This window comes from Numenius arquata, chromosome 8 (genome assembly GCF_964106895.1).
Source record: "Numenius arquata chromosome 8, bNumArq3.hap1.1, whole genome shotgun sequence".
NCBI classification, from domain to species: Eukaryota; Metazoa; Chordata; class Aves; order Charadriiformes; family Scolopacidae; genus Numenius; species Numenius arquata.
In genome coordinates, this window is record NC_133583.1 from 8,469,325 (window position 1) to 8,484,845 (window position 15,521).

The 15,521-nt window shown below is 51.3% G+C and overlaps 1 protein-coding gene across 9 annotated transcripts in view; it reads left to right on the top strand.

The window, feature by feature from the left end:
- Window positions 1–310: 310 nt before the first annotated feature.
- The window catches only part of CADPS (calcium dependent secretion activator), a 218,268-nt gene continuing 203,057 nt past the window's right edge, over window positions 311–15,521 (top strand). For all 9 annotated transcript variants that reach the window (XM_074151901.1, XM_074151904.1, XM_074151902.1 and 6 more), the window contains exon 1: window positions 311–706. In XM_074151901.1, coding sequence (XP_074008002.1) covers window positions 311–706 — 396 coding nt within the window. The remainder of the gene's footprint in view (window positions 707–15,521) is intronic.

Genomic DNA, 15,521 nt, shown 5'->3' on the forward strand with positions numbered 1-15,521 from the left:
CGGAGGCGAGGCCCCTGGCGGCTCCCCGGGCTGGGCCGCGCCCCGCCGCCTCCCACCGGGCATGCGCGGCGGGGCCGCTCGCTCGCTGCCTCGCCCCCCGCCCTGCAGCACCGCGGCCAGCGCCCGCGCGCGCGAGGCGGGGCGGGGCGGGGCGGGGCGAGGCGAGGGCGGGGCGGGGCGGCGCGGGGGCGCGCGCGGGCGCGGCGGCGAGCGGAGCCGGAGCCGGGCAGAGCCGCGGCGAGCCCAGCGGAGCCAGCGCAGCCCAGAACCGGCCCGGCCCCGGCTGAGCCCAGCCGCCGCCGCCGCCATCATGCTGGACCCGTCGTCCAGCGAGGAGGAGTCGGAGGAGTTGGTGGAGGAGGAGAGCGGGAAGGAGCCGCTGGCGCCCGCCGCGGCGCGGCTCTCGCCCAGCCGCCCCGGCGAGGGCCCGGGCGGCGGCGGCGGCGGCGGCGGTGGTGCCGGCGGTGGCGGCAGTGCCAGCGGCAGCGGGGGGCTGCAGCCGGGCGGGCGCGGCGGCGGCGCGGCGCGGCCCGCCAGCCCCAGCCCTTCGGTGGCCAGCGAGAAGGAGAAGGACGAGCTGGAGCGGCTGCAGCGGGAGGAGGAGGAGAGGAAGAGGAAGCTGCAGCTCTACGTCTTCGTCATGCGCTGCATCGCCTACCCCTTCAACGCCAAGCAGCCCACCGACATGGCCCGCCGGCAGCAGAAGGTACCGCCGGGCTGCACGGCCGGGCCCGACCTCCCCTTCCCCGGCAGCTCCCCTGCCAGCCCCTGTCCTCCTGCCCGCTGGCAGCAGCTTCCCTGCCTACCCCCTGCCCGCTGCCCTTCTGCCCCTGCTTACCTCCCCCACTGCCTGCTCCCCCAAATACCCCCCTGCTCACATCCCTGCCTGCCCCCATCCTGCTCCCCATGCAGGTGCTCCCCAGGCCTGCAGCCGCCCGGGCACCCCAAGGGCAATCTTGGCGAGGGCACCTTGGGCCTGCATGGGTGGGCTTTACTGGCAGCAGCCCCGTCCCGGGGTGCAGGGAAGCCCCCTGCCCCCTTGCCACCTCTCCGTGGTGTCCCGCACAAAGCCGGTGCGCTGACATATGGCATTGCTTCTAGTTACGCAACATCAGGATTCGGGAAGTTTGAGATGTTTGCCTTCAAAAGGTTGTCAGAAGGAGGGAAATGGGTTATGTTGGTGGAAAACAGCAGGCACATCCCCTTGCCTCCTGCAAAGGGATTCTGCAACTCCATACTCGCTGCAAAGTTTGCTTAACTGGGAGTGCTGGCACTGACTTGGGGAGTTACCGAGTCTCGTTTCAACTTCTTGCAAGTGTTTATGTGTGGCGAGCTCCCCAACGCCAGCTTCCCGGCAAAACGTGGCAGCAGAGCTTTGTGATGAAGTCGCTGCCACAATCCTGACTCTTCCTCCCCGAGTGCGTCACCGCAGCAGGGCCACGCACTGCTCTGGGCAGAGGCTGGGCTGGAGCCCCTCATCGGGGCTCCCCATCCCAAGGAGCCGGCTTGGAGCTTGTTTCTCCACTGAGGCATAAGCTCATGGGCCAGGGCAGGAATTAAGTTTCTCCAGGATGTGGGCATGGGTGCCTTTCAGTCAAATGCAGCTAACTTTTCCCCTGTGGTAGCCAGAGTTAGGTCCGTGATGGGACGTAGTGCTCTGGAACAGCTGGCTGGTTGTTTTCCCCATTTTCAGTTGAATTTCTTAGACTGCAGTTTTAGCCTTGATACCGTTCTGTGTTCACAAATGACCTTTACGAATCAGGCAGACTCCTGGATGTATTGATGCAAATGACATTCAGTTCTGCTACACCACAGGACTATTATTAGTCATTGCAACATACGGAGGTAGGAAAGTGTATCTGTACTGCCTGTAGTTTAAAGGCAATATAGGACAATCTGGTGTCGCCGGAAGGTTGAACGATCTGCTTTTGTGTGCTGAGCAAAGATATACCTAGGTTTTGAGAATTTTTAATGTGTATTTTTGCCTCCAACCCCTTTTTTAGAAGACTGTGGATTTTCAAAGTCATCTTGGCTTTTGTTTCCTGTGCAACTTCTTTGCGTTAGAAAAAGAAGATGGAATTTAAGTAATTGCTAGTTTTGCAGAAATTAACACAAACAAACAAGCTCTGCAACTGTTTCTCGCATGAAAGTGAACTGAAATTGAAAAGGAGTTTTTCCAAAGGAATAGGCAGCATCTTAGCAGTCCGGAGAAGAGTGCCTGGGAAGAAGGGCAGTTCATAGACCCTGAAATCAAAATACTGCACTGCGAAGGGGCAGAAAGAGGGGGGGAATAAAGTACAGGTGAAACAAAGAAATGAAGAGTAATGAGAAAAACTATAAACTGGCAGCAATAATCAAGGGAATGGGGAAGGTACACAGGATCTTGGGAGGAAATAATTCATTCTCTGTGAAACGAACAATGTAGGGAAATGCCTCTGTCTTATGTATACAAATAGCTAAAATAAGTGCGTCTTGGGGGCTTACCATCTCCCCTCAAACTTAGCGGTGAGATGGAATTGGGAAAACTAAATCTAACTTGACAACACATGTCAAATTGAATTCACCTTTTAAAGGTGAATTCATTCTGGGTTTCCATCTTCTGTATGTCCCTATATTCAGTTGTCATGCTGGGAGTAAATCCTTGCCCTTTTTCCTTAGCCAAGACTCCCGTTAAAGTCAATTAGAGGACTGCCAGAGCCTGGAGTTTGTTGCTGGACTCCATGTGCTCCTCTGCTTTCCTAATGTATCCCTCTGGGAAAGCCCACCCTTCCTTCTCCGGCTTGAGGGGGACCAGAGGGTGAAGGTGTGGGACTCGTTCCCTCTTGGGCACCGAGCTTCTGTCATCGTGGCTCTGCCAGGTTGAGTGGTCTCTGTGGGGGCTTTATGTGTTGATGGGCTTTTGGTAATGATGGAATTACCATGTTTCAGGACTTACTGGGGTGGAGCAAATGTGTTTTACTCCTCAGCAGAAAGGCGGGAAAAAAAACAGGTTTTGGCCCTGCTCTGATGAGACCTGTTGCCTCAGTTTCCTCATCCACAGAGGGGGATAAACTGCTTCCTTCTCCACGTGCCGTTTGTCTCTCCATCCTTACAGCCTGCTATTTACGAGGGAAGGGTTTTGTCCTGGGAGAAATGGGAAGCAGAAAACCCCCAAGCATTGTGGTTTGCAGTCCCCGCGCTGCACGGGGCCATCTCGCAGGGCCTTGCTCCTGCTTCTCCTGTCGGTGCCGATGGAGGGGCTGCAGAGGGACGTGTTCGATCCACTGCATGTGTGGGCACCTTGGAGATGCGAGGGCCTGACTCTGCCGATCTGCTCACTGCAGTCGCTGGCTGTGGGCAGGACACCTGAGAGCTCCGCTGAGGTGTGGGGACCAGCCAGGCTCCACAGGGGGCTGCTCGGACCGCATGCCTGCATCGAGGAGGTGCTGGGCAGCCACCACAAAGGTGTTTTGGTAGAGCTGTGCAGCGATGAGGACTCATGACCTGTCCCCAGCCCTACTCAGCAGGTCCTGCACGGTGCTGGGAGGAGGAGATCTGTCTTCACCCAACCCGCAGCTCTGCCCTGTAGCACAGGAGATGCTGCCACCTCCGAGCACAGCCCCAGCAGCGTGACCGTGGCTTTGCAGGTGAGGCAGCAAGGCTGTCACCCTGTAGAGTAGCTGCCTGGTACAACCCAGCGTCTCTGGGTTACCTGATAAGAGCCAGCCCATCTTCATGGGAGGACTAAAAGGGCCTGAGATAGGCTGGAGCGCAGGTTCCTTCTGTAGTTTCATCTTCTTCTTTGCAATTTTCTTGGAAAAGAGAGCGATTGATTTTTTTGTTGTAGTCACAGCACTGAAGTTCTTACCTGGGCTGAAGATCCCTGTGGTAGTTCCCTGAGGTGTGTAATCTTTCCTCCTTGATCCTGCAGCGCTGCTGGATCAGAGCTGGCTGGTACCCCGGGGGCCGGGTGTTACGGCGGTGTCATGCACAGGCACCGCGGGTACCGGTTATGTAGCAGCATGCTGGCGTGGAGTGCTCGGGAGCTGGAAAATGCACCCTGGTGTTTTACAGCACTCGTGAGCCACCTCGGAATAAAGGGAAGTGTGTACTTAAGGTGCTGTTGGAACAGAAAGATAATTACATGTGGTTTGATGAATTATAACGTATACGGGAGCGAGGAGAGCAGCAGAAATGCGTGAATGGACGGCACAGCCGGGTATATACTGCACGTGGGCATGACAACATTGCTTGGTTATACCAGTAACAAACTCTGTCTCAGATTTCAAGATTAATTCAAGCAAATGCCACTCAGAGCTGGTATTTTTCTGATCCTGACACCCCAGAAATTCCAGCAAAAGAGTTAAAATTGTTCTTTAGATCAGTGTGTTCAAGCCTACACCTCTGCTTCAGCTTTATCTTGATGTTTATGTGGTAAGGCTTCACTTGAGTAACTACACATCTGTGATGCCTACCTGTAAGTTCGTTTATTTACCTCTCACTAGCATTGTTTCCTAAGGAAAAACAAACAAACAAAAAAAACAACAAACCAAACCAAAAAGGGTTATTAGATACCTGCCTGTGCTGTCTTACTTCCTGCTTGGATTTCTTTTTTAAGAATTCCAGGCACATTTGACAGGCAGACTGTGGTCTGCAAGATACTCATCCCTTAAAAGCCTGCGGAAAATAGGGAGATCCATATTTATCTCCTACCCCGGGTGGTAGGAAGGTGGCAGTGTGTGGGCAGCCCTTACTAGACACTGGAGAATCTGAGCAAAAGACCTACTGAATGGGTGGCCCGTGAGGAAAAACTCCCATCAGAGCTCACACCTTGCTGGACACTGAAGGCTCCAGCCTCGCGATGCGGCTCGGGAGGAAAGTGGTTGTGCCAGCTCTGTTGCTCTCAGAACAATGTGTTTTAGTACTGCAGATGGCACTTAGCTTGGTAATTGCTTGCCCAGGATGTATTTAGTCTATTTTCTAGCTCATGCTGACTTGTTGGAAGTAGAGTTGAGATGACTGGCCGTGCTCGGTGCCTCTCCCTGCTTGATCTCAGCGGTCTGAAGCCTTTGGGAAGAGAGCTCAGCTGGCAGCCTGGGGAAGTCGGGCAATGTGTATGTACCAAGCATCCTTGGATGTGGGTTATACCTCTTGCTAAATACCTCCTAAACATGGCAGCCAAAAGGCACAACGCAAGCCAGGAATCAGCATTTGCTCATTCATAGTAGCACAAACTGGGAGACCTTCTCCAGATTATCACCAGCCCCTTGAAAGCACTCGTTGGGGAAGGGGCAGCAGGAGGGGCTCGTTAGGAGTGGAGACCACATTAGGTCAGGCATCACTGCAGTTGTGGTTGTTATCACCTGTGTTTTCCTCCCTGCAGAAGGAGGGAGCAGGCAGGTGGCACGTGGGAGAGTAAATCAGTTCCAAGCGGGATAAATGTGGGATGAAAGAAGTTCCAGCTTAGTTGCAGATTACTGGAGCTACTCCTGGGAGGAATGACTTGTGATTTGGGTCCTTGTGTAAGCCTGTGGGATGACGTCGGGTGCATTAGCAAAATTCTCAGTCAAATTCAGCAAAGCGCTTAAGCTTGTGCTTCGCTGAATGGAGGTTGATTTAAACGTGGTGCTTAATGCAGAACAGGTGTGAGGGATCAGAAACTCTGTTAAATTGGTTACGATGTATCTTAAAATATCAAATTTCTGCCATTTTGGCATGCACACAGGTGCTACAACAGTTAGGAACATAGTAAAGCTAGTGTAGCCTTCCAAATAATCACATACTTCTTCCCTATCATGGGTTGGGTTGTTACTCTCATGCCAGATATACACAAGTTCTCTCCTAAAACCGCTGACACATTCTTCTTCTGGGACAGACTGTGACTCGGGTGGTGTTGGGACTTGTTTTAGCAGCTTTCTGCTGGAGGAACTGTGACTTTTATGGTCAGATTTCGACCTGCTGGCCCCAAGGAAACCTTGGAGGTGTGGTTTTCTCAGCTCTGCAGGAGAGCAGAGGTACAGACGGTGCTCTACTTGTTCTTTGTCTGTCCCTTGGTTGCTCTCTAGTGCTGTTTAAGAAGATGCAAGGTCCAGGCAGGTCTCCAGTGTGAGCTGGACACCCTGTACAGCTCTATAGTTGCAGCAGAGCTCAACACCATCCAGCAGGGCTTGCAAGACAACTATTAGTGCTAATACCTATAAAAACCTGGAAGAGTAGTTGAGGGCTGCTGTCACCGCTTAGTTGGCTTGGTGTGGACGTGGACTGCTGTCACCATCAGATGAGAGCTGTGCCTAGGGCTGTCCCCGGGTCAGCTCTGTGCTAACCCGCAGTGAAGATGAGCCTGCTGCTTGGAGGCTGTTGCCGTGGGGAAGAAGGTCTGGCACACCTGAGATGCGGTGTTCCTTAGCCGTGTGGAGTGCAGAATGGGATCGTTGTGCTCAAATTGTCTGGAATCTGCAGAAAATGGTTATTTTCAGTTAAAATACTTATCATTCATTTTGCCAGGGCCTTATCTTAATTTAATTCTAGCAGATATTAAATATTTGTCATACTTTGGCTATTTATATACTTGCAGCTTATTGGATTGGGAAGCAGGTAATTAAATAGGCTGTGAGCTTGGTCTTTGGCTGTTGTAAAACTTCACAGTTCCTGATCCATAGCCCAACAATTCAATTATTGTGGGTGGTGCCTCTCAGGCCAGAGATGTTGTGAACTAAGAGTGGAGAATACTCACCAGATCGTGCAGCTCCAACCCCTGCTAAAGCCTGTTGTTTCCAAAAGGTATTATTTATGGCCTTGCTTTGCGTAGTCTAGACGTTCTCCCTGAAGCACTTTGCCTTTTGCACAACTTGTAATTCCTTCTGCTGAATGATGAGTCACTCATTCTCCATTCATCTAAGTGGGAAGCGGTCAGCAAGTCATTTCCCTATGTAATTTTTTGATAGCTGGAGAGGTATTTAATTTGGTTTTAGTGTGGTTTAGCAGTAAGAGCCCAGCCATCACAGCACTGGTACTAGCAGTGAATGCATGCAAACCCCTTACAGCTACTGACCATGCTTTAGTCCAGGGCGGCACAAGGTATACACCCTATATCTAATTAATTATGTAAACCTGATTAAAATGTTAAGACCAATCAATATAGTATAATCAATAAAGCTGTTGCTTGGTTGATGTTGATATGAATTCAGCTAGTGACGAGGAGCTCCAGGGTTTCACCCACAAAGTGTTCTCTAGGAGCGATGTACATCTTAGCGTAGCTTTAAAAACTAAGAGTAATTAAAAGAGTAGAGTTCCCTTAAAACAGCAGACAAGGGGACCTTCCCTGGTGGTGAGTAGTCCTCTCTTTGTCACCCAGGAGGATGGGTGGCTCCTCAGAGGTGGGGTTTAATGGGTGGCCCCTCAAAGGTCTTCTCTTCCTGGAAATAGAGCAGGGTGAGGTGCAAGGGAAGGTGACACCTCGCTCCTCAGCTCTCAGAGACCCTGGTGTGGGCACCAGAAGACAAGCAGAGTTTGTCTCCTTGCCTTGGCTGCTCCACACAGCAGGTGGCACCACCAGCTCCCAGAGGTTCAGAATTGGGCCACCCATCTTGTAGGGCATGCTTTAAGGTCCAGCTGTGTCTTCATGAGGGTGGGACAGCAGAGATGCAAGAGGTGGCAGGTTCCTGGGGAGTTTCCCTATGTCATTACCGTGTAGGAACTGAAAAAAATGCACAGAGCATCCTAACCTGGTGCTTGCTTTGGAAGAAGTTATTTGTGGGTACAGGATACCTGGGGTGCTTTGAAAGGGTTTTCTTCTGAAATGGGTGGGCATCATTCTTAAAACTGGACATCAGTGCAGTCACTGAGTGTTTGATGTGAATATGTGAAATTGTTGTTTGAAAAGGTGCTTTTAGTGATAATGTTTGGTATTGTTTGTCCGTGATTCAGGCTGATAATTTCAGATGTTTTCTAGAATTTAAACACCTGAGTCAAAATGTCATGCAGATGTTTATTCAGCTTGGGGTAAGCAATGCCATGTTTATAGTTGTCATAGTTCAAAACCTATCTGTCTCACAGTAAGGTTGGGAGCTTGAACTTTTAGTAGCGTGAGGTATATGATGACCCTTGTGAGGGGACATTAGTACAGGCCACCTCCATCCTGTGCTCACAACTCAATGACTCGGGCCATACAACTCATGACCCATGTGCTTCAGGACAGTCATGCGAGCAGGACCGCTCAAGTGCTGAGCATCTGCCCATACCCGAATGCTTGTGTTTGATGAAGAAACTTGACTAAATCTGTATTTCATTATGTTTTTCCTAGTGTGGGCTGGGGAAGAGGGGTTTAATGATGGTGCTGCAGTGTTAATCTTTGGGAACTGGAGATGCAGTGTGCAGATCTTAAGGAACCCCACTGCTTTTGGTAGAACTTTGGGATGACCCTTACATTCATTTGTACCAATAGCCTGGCAAACAAGGTACTAACGGTCCAGCAGTGGCCTTTTGTGATCTCATGTGCTGAATTAGGATGATGTTCACCCAAGGGCAGGCTGCTCCTTGTCTTCAGAATATGATGAGACAATCTTCACGTCTAGTTTTGTAGAGCACCTGTTTCTATCTGCTGCTCCCTTTTTGGGTGGGATTTAGATCCACACTTGATGATTAGGATGAGCACTGGCTATGAACTGGATCTGGTCCTGTGTAAGAATGGAGCAGAGTGACCCCATCCCTGCAAGCCCATCACCTGCTGTTTGTCTTTAGCCTGGGGAAGGATCATGGAGGGGGTAAAAACTCAAAATTTTTTGCAGTGGCAAATAAGCACTTGTTTTGGATGTTGTCATTGCCTAACGTGCTTCTGCAGGAGAAAGAAGCCCTGCATCCAGAGCAGCTGAAGCACAGTGGTGTGTAGAGGCTCAGCCTGGTCCCTCAAAGCACAGCTTAAAGCCTGATTTTGCTCCCAGTTGCCTGTCTGGCGCAGGGGAGGAAAGTAACAGTGAGGAAAGGCCAATTTCCAGGCTCACACCCTGAGAAACTACTGATAGAAGAAGCAATTTGTTAAAAAAATTCTTATTGAAACAGTCTCACATGTTGCCTTGTGAAAGAGCATCAGCGGTGTCTGCTATAACATCCGAATTTGATCCCGAGCGCCCACTGAGCTGGAGAGGATGGCACTGGGACTTTGGGGATGCTGTAAGTTTGTAGTGACCACTGGTGTTTATTAGTTGGAGTGTGTGTTTGCAGTTGATGAGGTGTGCGGGGGCACACCAACTCCCGTAGGAAGCGATTCTCCCTTCCCTGGGGAATTTATCGTATTACCAGTCCAGATGATGCTAAGCTGGCACTGCCCCGAGATACAGAAGGCTGTGTGTTGGGGTGCTTCCCTCCTGTATAAGGAATGTGTTTTTCCATACATGTCCTCACTGTTCCTTCTACCACCTATCTCACTTCCAACGGGACTGGTGCTTTGCTTGGGAACAAACTCCTGTCTCAGGGAGAGATTCATGGGGGCCCTGTCCAGCCAGTTGGCCAAGTAAAACAAAATACTTGCAAAAGCACTTTGGGAGGAGGTTTCTGGGCTCGCTCTGGCCAACCTTGGCATGTGGCTGGTGCAGGAGGCTGCGGAAGGGAGAAGCTCCTCTGCGAGCAGCTGGCCAGATGCAGCCCGTGTACCATCCCCTTGGATGTCCCTGTCTGATGGGTTGGGGCCAGGAAGGAGAGAGGATTCAGACATTAGATTTTAGGGACAAAAAATATGGGATGATGTGGGAGCTGTAAAGTGAAGCTGTGTGGAAGTTCTGTTGGGACCCCTGTTGACGCTGCCAGGGGCTGGCTTTTGCAAGAAGGGGCTTCCACTTTGCCTGGTGTGCTGTGGGGAGGGTCAGCTGCTCTCGCAACCGCAGCAGCAGAGGACTTAGGCAGCTGGGAGGTGACGCAGGCATCACACAAGCAGAACATCAAGCAAAAGGCAAATTTCCTCTTAAGACGCCAAATATCCTTCCCTGGTTCAGCAAGAGGGCACAAATTGCTTTGCGTATCGCACATGCTGGACTTGCTTTTATTGCCCACACCCCTAGATTTCCCCTCCTTCCTAGCAGACGGCTCTCGCCCTTCTTGCAACCAGAGGCGACAGGCTCATCGCTGCCTCGGAAGGAAGCTAATGGGGTGACGCAGCAGGAGCCAGCTGCTTTGCTACCTGCATGGTGACAATGCAAGGATGAAGGAAGGACACAGCCAGCGCTTCTCCAGCCACGGGCGAGGCTGCGTGACCCGCCAGCGGTGCGGGCTACGAAAACCAGCCCTCTGCCTCCCACCCCCAGCGCCGCAGACCACCCTCTGCCAGCGAGACCTCTAGGCAGAAGCCATCTGCTGCTGTTATCTGGGGACGTGCAGCTGTCTGAGCCGCACGGGGTTGTGTTTTGGTGCCTAGCCAAGAGCTAGCTGGAGTTAGGACTGCAGAGACTTTGTGTGTGCTCAGTCATTCACGAGGGCAGAGCAGCTCCGGCGCGTGAATCGATGCCGATGCTCTGCGGTGGGAAGGAGCAGGGAAGGGCACCAGGTCTGGCCAGGGGAGTCCAGAGCTGTGAAGTGGCAGCTTTGCTCCTTCCCTTTCTCAGGCCTTTGATGCTTCAGTCTGCAAACTTCCCCCTCCGGATGGTATCTGGGAAGGAGTCAGGGCAGGGAGGAGGGATTGCTCACAGCTGGGACACGGCTGCGTTTTCCTTTTCCCCATTTTCTCTGCAGCAGGCATGGCCCGGGTTCTTGTGGGGATAGTGGGGAATAGTACTTTTCTGCCCAATAGCTGCCTCGAAAGAGAACTGATGTCCTCAAAAAAACTCAAGTTGATCATGTAGTTGGTGGTTTACATTGGCCAGGGATCTACCCGTTACAATTTCTGCTCATTGGCAGGTCCCGTGGACTTCAGTGGTGCCTTCTGGCTCTTAAAGATGTTGGTTGCGATGCTGCAAAGACCCTGCTTCTACCTTCAGCTGGGGTCTCGTGGGTTTTATCTGCTCTGAGGGCTCCTTCTTCCCCAGGACCTCTTGTGGCATGTTCTCTCTTGGCCTGAGCCGTGTTCCTGGCAGGGCGAGAGCCTCGGAACCGTTGGTGCCTTTGCTCCAGCCTGGCTGGCCTAGGGAGGGAAGGCTGGGCAGGGAATGCCACCAGAGTGCTTGGTCTTTAAATAGTGAACTAGCTTCTTGCACTGGCTACCGTGAGCCTGTACGACCACGATACGGGCATCCCCCCGGAGGTTACACCAGCCTGGGGGAGAGGGTTACATGTCTGCGGAGCAGAGAGAGCACACCTGAGGCACAGGGACTGGTGGCAGCCTGAGGAGCATGCTCAAGTGGGTTTGGGTTTTGAATTCCACTTTTAAGCCTCTCTTTTTGCTTGCTGTTAAATGCTCTTACAGGTGCACGTGTGCACATGCTCATGCCAGGGTTATGAGCAGAGCAGGGCAGGATCTCCGTGGTTAGGGAGTCTCTCCATCAATAGTGGTGGCCACGGGACTGCCCAGACTCCAGTGCCATACACCTTGCTGGCTGGCATCAAATGGGTATTTTTTTCTTTCTATGGCTATTTCACATCTCTGCTGCTGAAATTTGTTTGGAGTTCCTCAAGCTCAGACCTCTGAAGCCTCCGTTGTAAAGCTCCTGCTTGGTGCATATTTCGTGCAGAAGGATGTGTGCGATAGAAATTCTTCCTATAATCTCGTCCCTCTGTAAACCTCTCTTCTCTCAGCTTCTGTCTCACACCAGAATATTCCCATCTGCACAGAAGTCACCCCAAAAGTGAATCAGATCCTGCTGAGCGGGACGGTCTTCCCACCACCTATTTATAGTGCGTGCAATTACCCTCCATGCATCTCGGAACTCTAATTGCCTTTTTATTGCTGTTTAGCAGTGTGTTAAAGGTTTTTGAATGCTCATGCCTTGTTTTCTCATTAGCTCTATTTATTCCTCCTTTGGCTCCCTTCCCCAACCTCATCAAATTTAGCATCTTCTCCTTGCCTTCGGGGCCTTGGGCAGCTCTGCCACTTCTTACTTCTTCTCCTGTGTCCTTTCTCGTGTTGCTGCTCCAGATGCTCTGTGTTCCCCAGTCTCACTCCAGTGTGCTGTCAGGGCTCATCTCCTGCAAAAGGGCTCTGCGATGCCCTGCCAGGGGTCCTTGTGCTGGGCAGGATGCCTCAGGCAAGACGCCTCGGTGCCTCCTGAGGCAGGGCTGGTTTAGCGTCACGAGGCTGCCTGGACAACTAGGGGCAGGTACATGATCTGGGAATGGAGAGCAATGGTCAGGAGTCTGGAAAGGAGTTGATAATAGGGACTGGGAGGTGGTAAGCAAGGTGGGAGACACAAGGTGAAGGTCCCCTGCATGGATTTGTTTCGCCAGGGTGGCCCAGGAGCTGCTGTATCCCCAGTGGTCCCCATGTGGCACAGGCCCTCTCTAAAGCCACAGCGTGTGTTGGGTTGGGGGCATGTACGACTGATATTACTGGGATTGCTTTTTTTAATACTTTGTGTGTATCCTGTACCTGTTTTCACCTATCTGCTCTCTCTGATGGCCATGACAACATGGGCTTTGTGCTTGTACTGTGCCTGGCACCCTGCATGGGTAACTGGGAGAAAGCAGTAGCCTGGGTTTGTCTCAGTCTCCGAGTGCAAAGTCCTTTTCAATGTTATTTGCTTTATGTTTTAGCCTTGTTGTGTGGCATTTCCATAGCTCGAATTAATTTAATTATCCCCCGAGGTGCTTGCTTGCTCACAGTTGTCCAGGACTTTATTGCCCTTCTCTTGTGTATTGAGGAGCCCACACAACTCTGAATCATCAGTAAATGTAATCATGGTGCTTGATGTTTGTTCTTCCAAGTCCATGATATATACAATAAATGAAACTGGTCTTAATACCAATCTGTGCCTCCCCTTTCAGCACCTGTTGTATTCCAAAAAGTTTCCGAGCTGCATACGGCCCCACCACTCAATCCTAACAGCATTTGTATTGACTGGAGAGATTAATATTTTATGTAAAATTGGATCAAAAGCTTTCTCACCCTTTAGGTAATTTATGGCCAGAGCTTGCCTCCAGCAACCTTGGCACATCTGCCTGGTGTGGTGTCAGCTGGGCAAGGACTTGGTGATGGGGCTGAGTAAGGTAGCCTGTGGCGCTCTGCGGGTTGTGGGCTCGGGGCAGGTGAGTGCACTGTGATGCCAGCCTGCATCCTTGCCCGTGGCCAGCATTTGCCTGTGGCCTGGCAGTGCTCATGACACGGGCTATGCAACGCTGCCTGAGGCTGCCATCCTCACCGGTGTGCTCCAGCCGAGTATGGGGGTTCATTAGTCAAAGAGCAAATTACTGAATGGAAGCAGGGATCGGAGCTCCCTGGTCTCGGAGGGGGTTGTCTGTCTTGGGCTCCTTGTGCTCCTGGACAAAAGCAAAGGCAGAGCTTGGCAGCTTGGGTGCTGGCTTGGGTTTGGGATGGGGTACAGACTCAGGTCCCTGCTCGCTCCTTCACAAGCTTGCACAATTCTCCAGATCTTTCTCAAGCTGCCATCAATAAAAAGGTGATGAAAATATTTCTTTTTCCTCAATAGAGTGCTGGGAGGTGGTGAGAGTTGGGAGATGAGATGCTGAGCTAATTGCTCAGCACACGGAGCACTGGGGCCGGAGTTGGAGGGAGCAGCCGTGCTGCAGCTCGGACACACACAGACACCCAGCATCCTTGGGCTGCCCCTTCTGCACTTGCTCTGTCCTCTGAGCAGCCTCTACAGCTGCTCCCTCTTAGAAGACGACAGTTAATAGTCTTGCATAATTCATGGTTACAAGCTGTACGGCACTTGATGATAAAAGGAGCCGATGTTTAATGTACACACGTGGGGCTTCATATAGGTCTTAACAACTCTATGCATAATAGCCGTGCACCCTTTCCTCCTCTCTGCTTGCACTTGGGAAGGTGGGCAGCAGGCTGCCTGGTGTTTCCACACGCAGGGGAGTTCATGGCTTGCCTGCATCTCGCTCCTCTGTGGTCTCCCGAGCTCATCCCAGGTGTTGCCATCCTTTGCGGGGGGTGCAGCGGGGGGAACTGCGCTGTAATGCGGAAGCAGGACAGGAAAAATCCTTCAGCCTTATTTGCTCCGCTTTTCTCTTTCCTCTTAATGCTCTCAAAACCCAACTGCGGTATGAAAGGAAGGCAGCCTGGAGCCCCGAGCCTGTTTTTGCATTGCTGGGAGTCTGCAGAGCGAGGCTCCGCTCCAGACGGGCACTCTCGGGATGCATATGCATGTGCTCTGGCTGCCCTTGCTTAGGGCGCTCTCGGTGCAAACCGCGGCCTCCAGATGTTTGTCCCAGATGTGGTGATGGCTAAGGCTTGCAGGGACAACCGAAATGGGACTAAGAAGAGATGAGCATTTAAACTAGCTTAACAGCTCAGCTGCCCCCCCGTTTAAGCCCATAGGAACAGGAGAGGAGGAAGACCCCCAAATCTTTCCTATCAGCTGAACGCACAAAATTCAGTGGCCCCGAAGAAGCAGATGGCTTGCTATTTCTGTGCCCTTTCATTTGGTTGCTGCAGGTCTGGGAGGGAGCTACAGCTGCTCCAGTAGTGTGGCAAATCGTCTCCATTTATCTTGCGGTGTTACGCCTTGATGATGTCAGATGGTCTCTTTACATTGTGTATACGTTCAGACTAAGCAAATCACAGTGTTTTTTCCATGAAAATTTAATGATGAAAGATGCCACTATAAGTGATTTTTTTTTTTTTTTCTTTAACCAATTGTTTCATTTGCTGTATAACCCTCACGCTAATGGTAATAATCTTTCCTTGCTGTGGCTCAGGAGAGCAGATGTGCCTTTTGAATTTATTTTTTTTTACCTAGACAGAATTTTTTTTAATTTATTTTTTTTTTACAGCTCTGATTACTTGCTTTGCAATGCTGTGACCTATATTCAAGGTGAAACTTGTGATAAATATTTCCTTTGGGGAGGGAGGCACAACCATGGTTTTGAGAAGATTAAGGCCCGTCAGGCAGCAACCCTCATTTCAATTAGATGTCAAAATGCAAATCATCCAGGCTTCAGAGTATGTCAAGGTGAGAGTAGGAAGAACTTTAATCCATTCTGAGATTACGTTGAAATCCTCATGCTTTTTAATTGTTCTTGGTCAATTATGCTGGCTAGGAATGGTGTGGGGATAAGTCAAAATTGTGTAGGAAAACCCTTCAATCATATTTTTGTCATGCATTAAAAGGCTTGCTGGCTACATGTAGTACTTGCACGCTCAAAGGACTATTATCCCTCAAATGATAGAAAAATGAAAGTTGTGGCTGTAACGATGGCTCCCCTGATTTTAAGAACTCGATTATTATTTATTCATTTTTGCTGGTGTATTAGCAGGTAAGTGGTGTGTGATCTGGGCGGCGGCATGTCCGGAACAGGGGCGCAGGCTATGCTTTTGGGTTGGCATCTCTGCATCATGTCTGGGGGATGTGTGGGGCACGGTCTCCCCTCCACCCTGCCTTCACCACCCTGGGCAGCCCCAGCTCCTGGGGGTGCAGCAGTGGGTGCCTGGCATA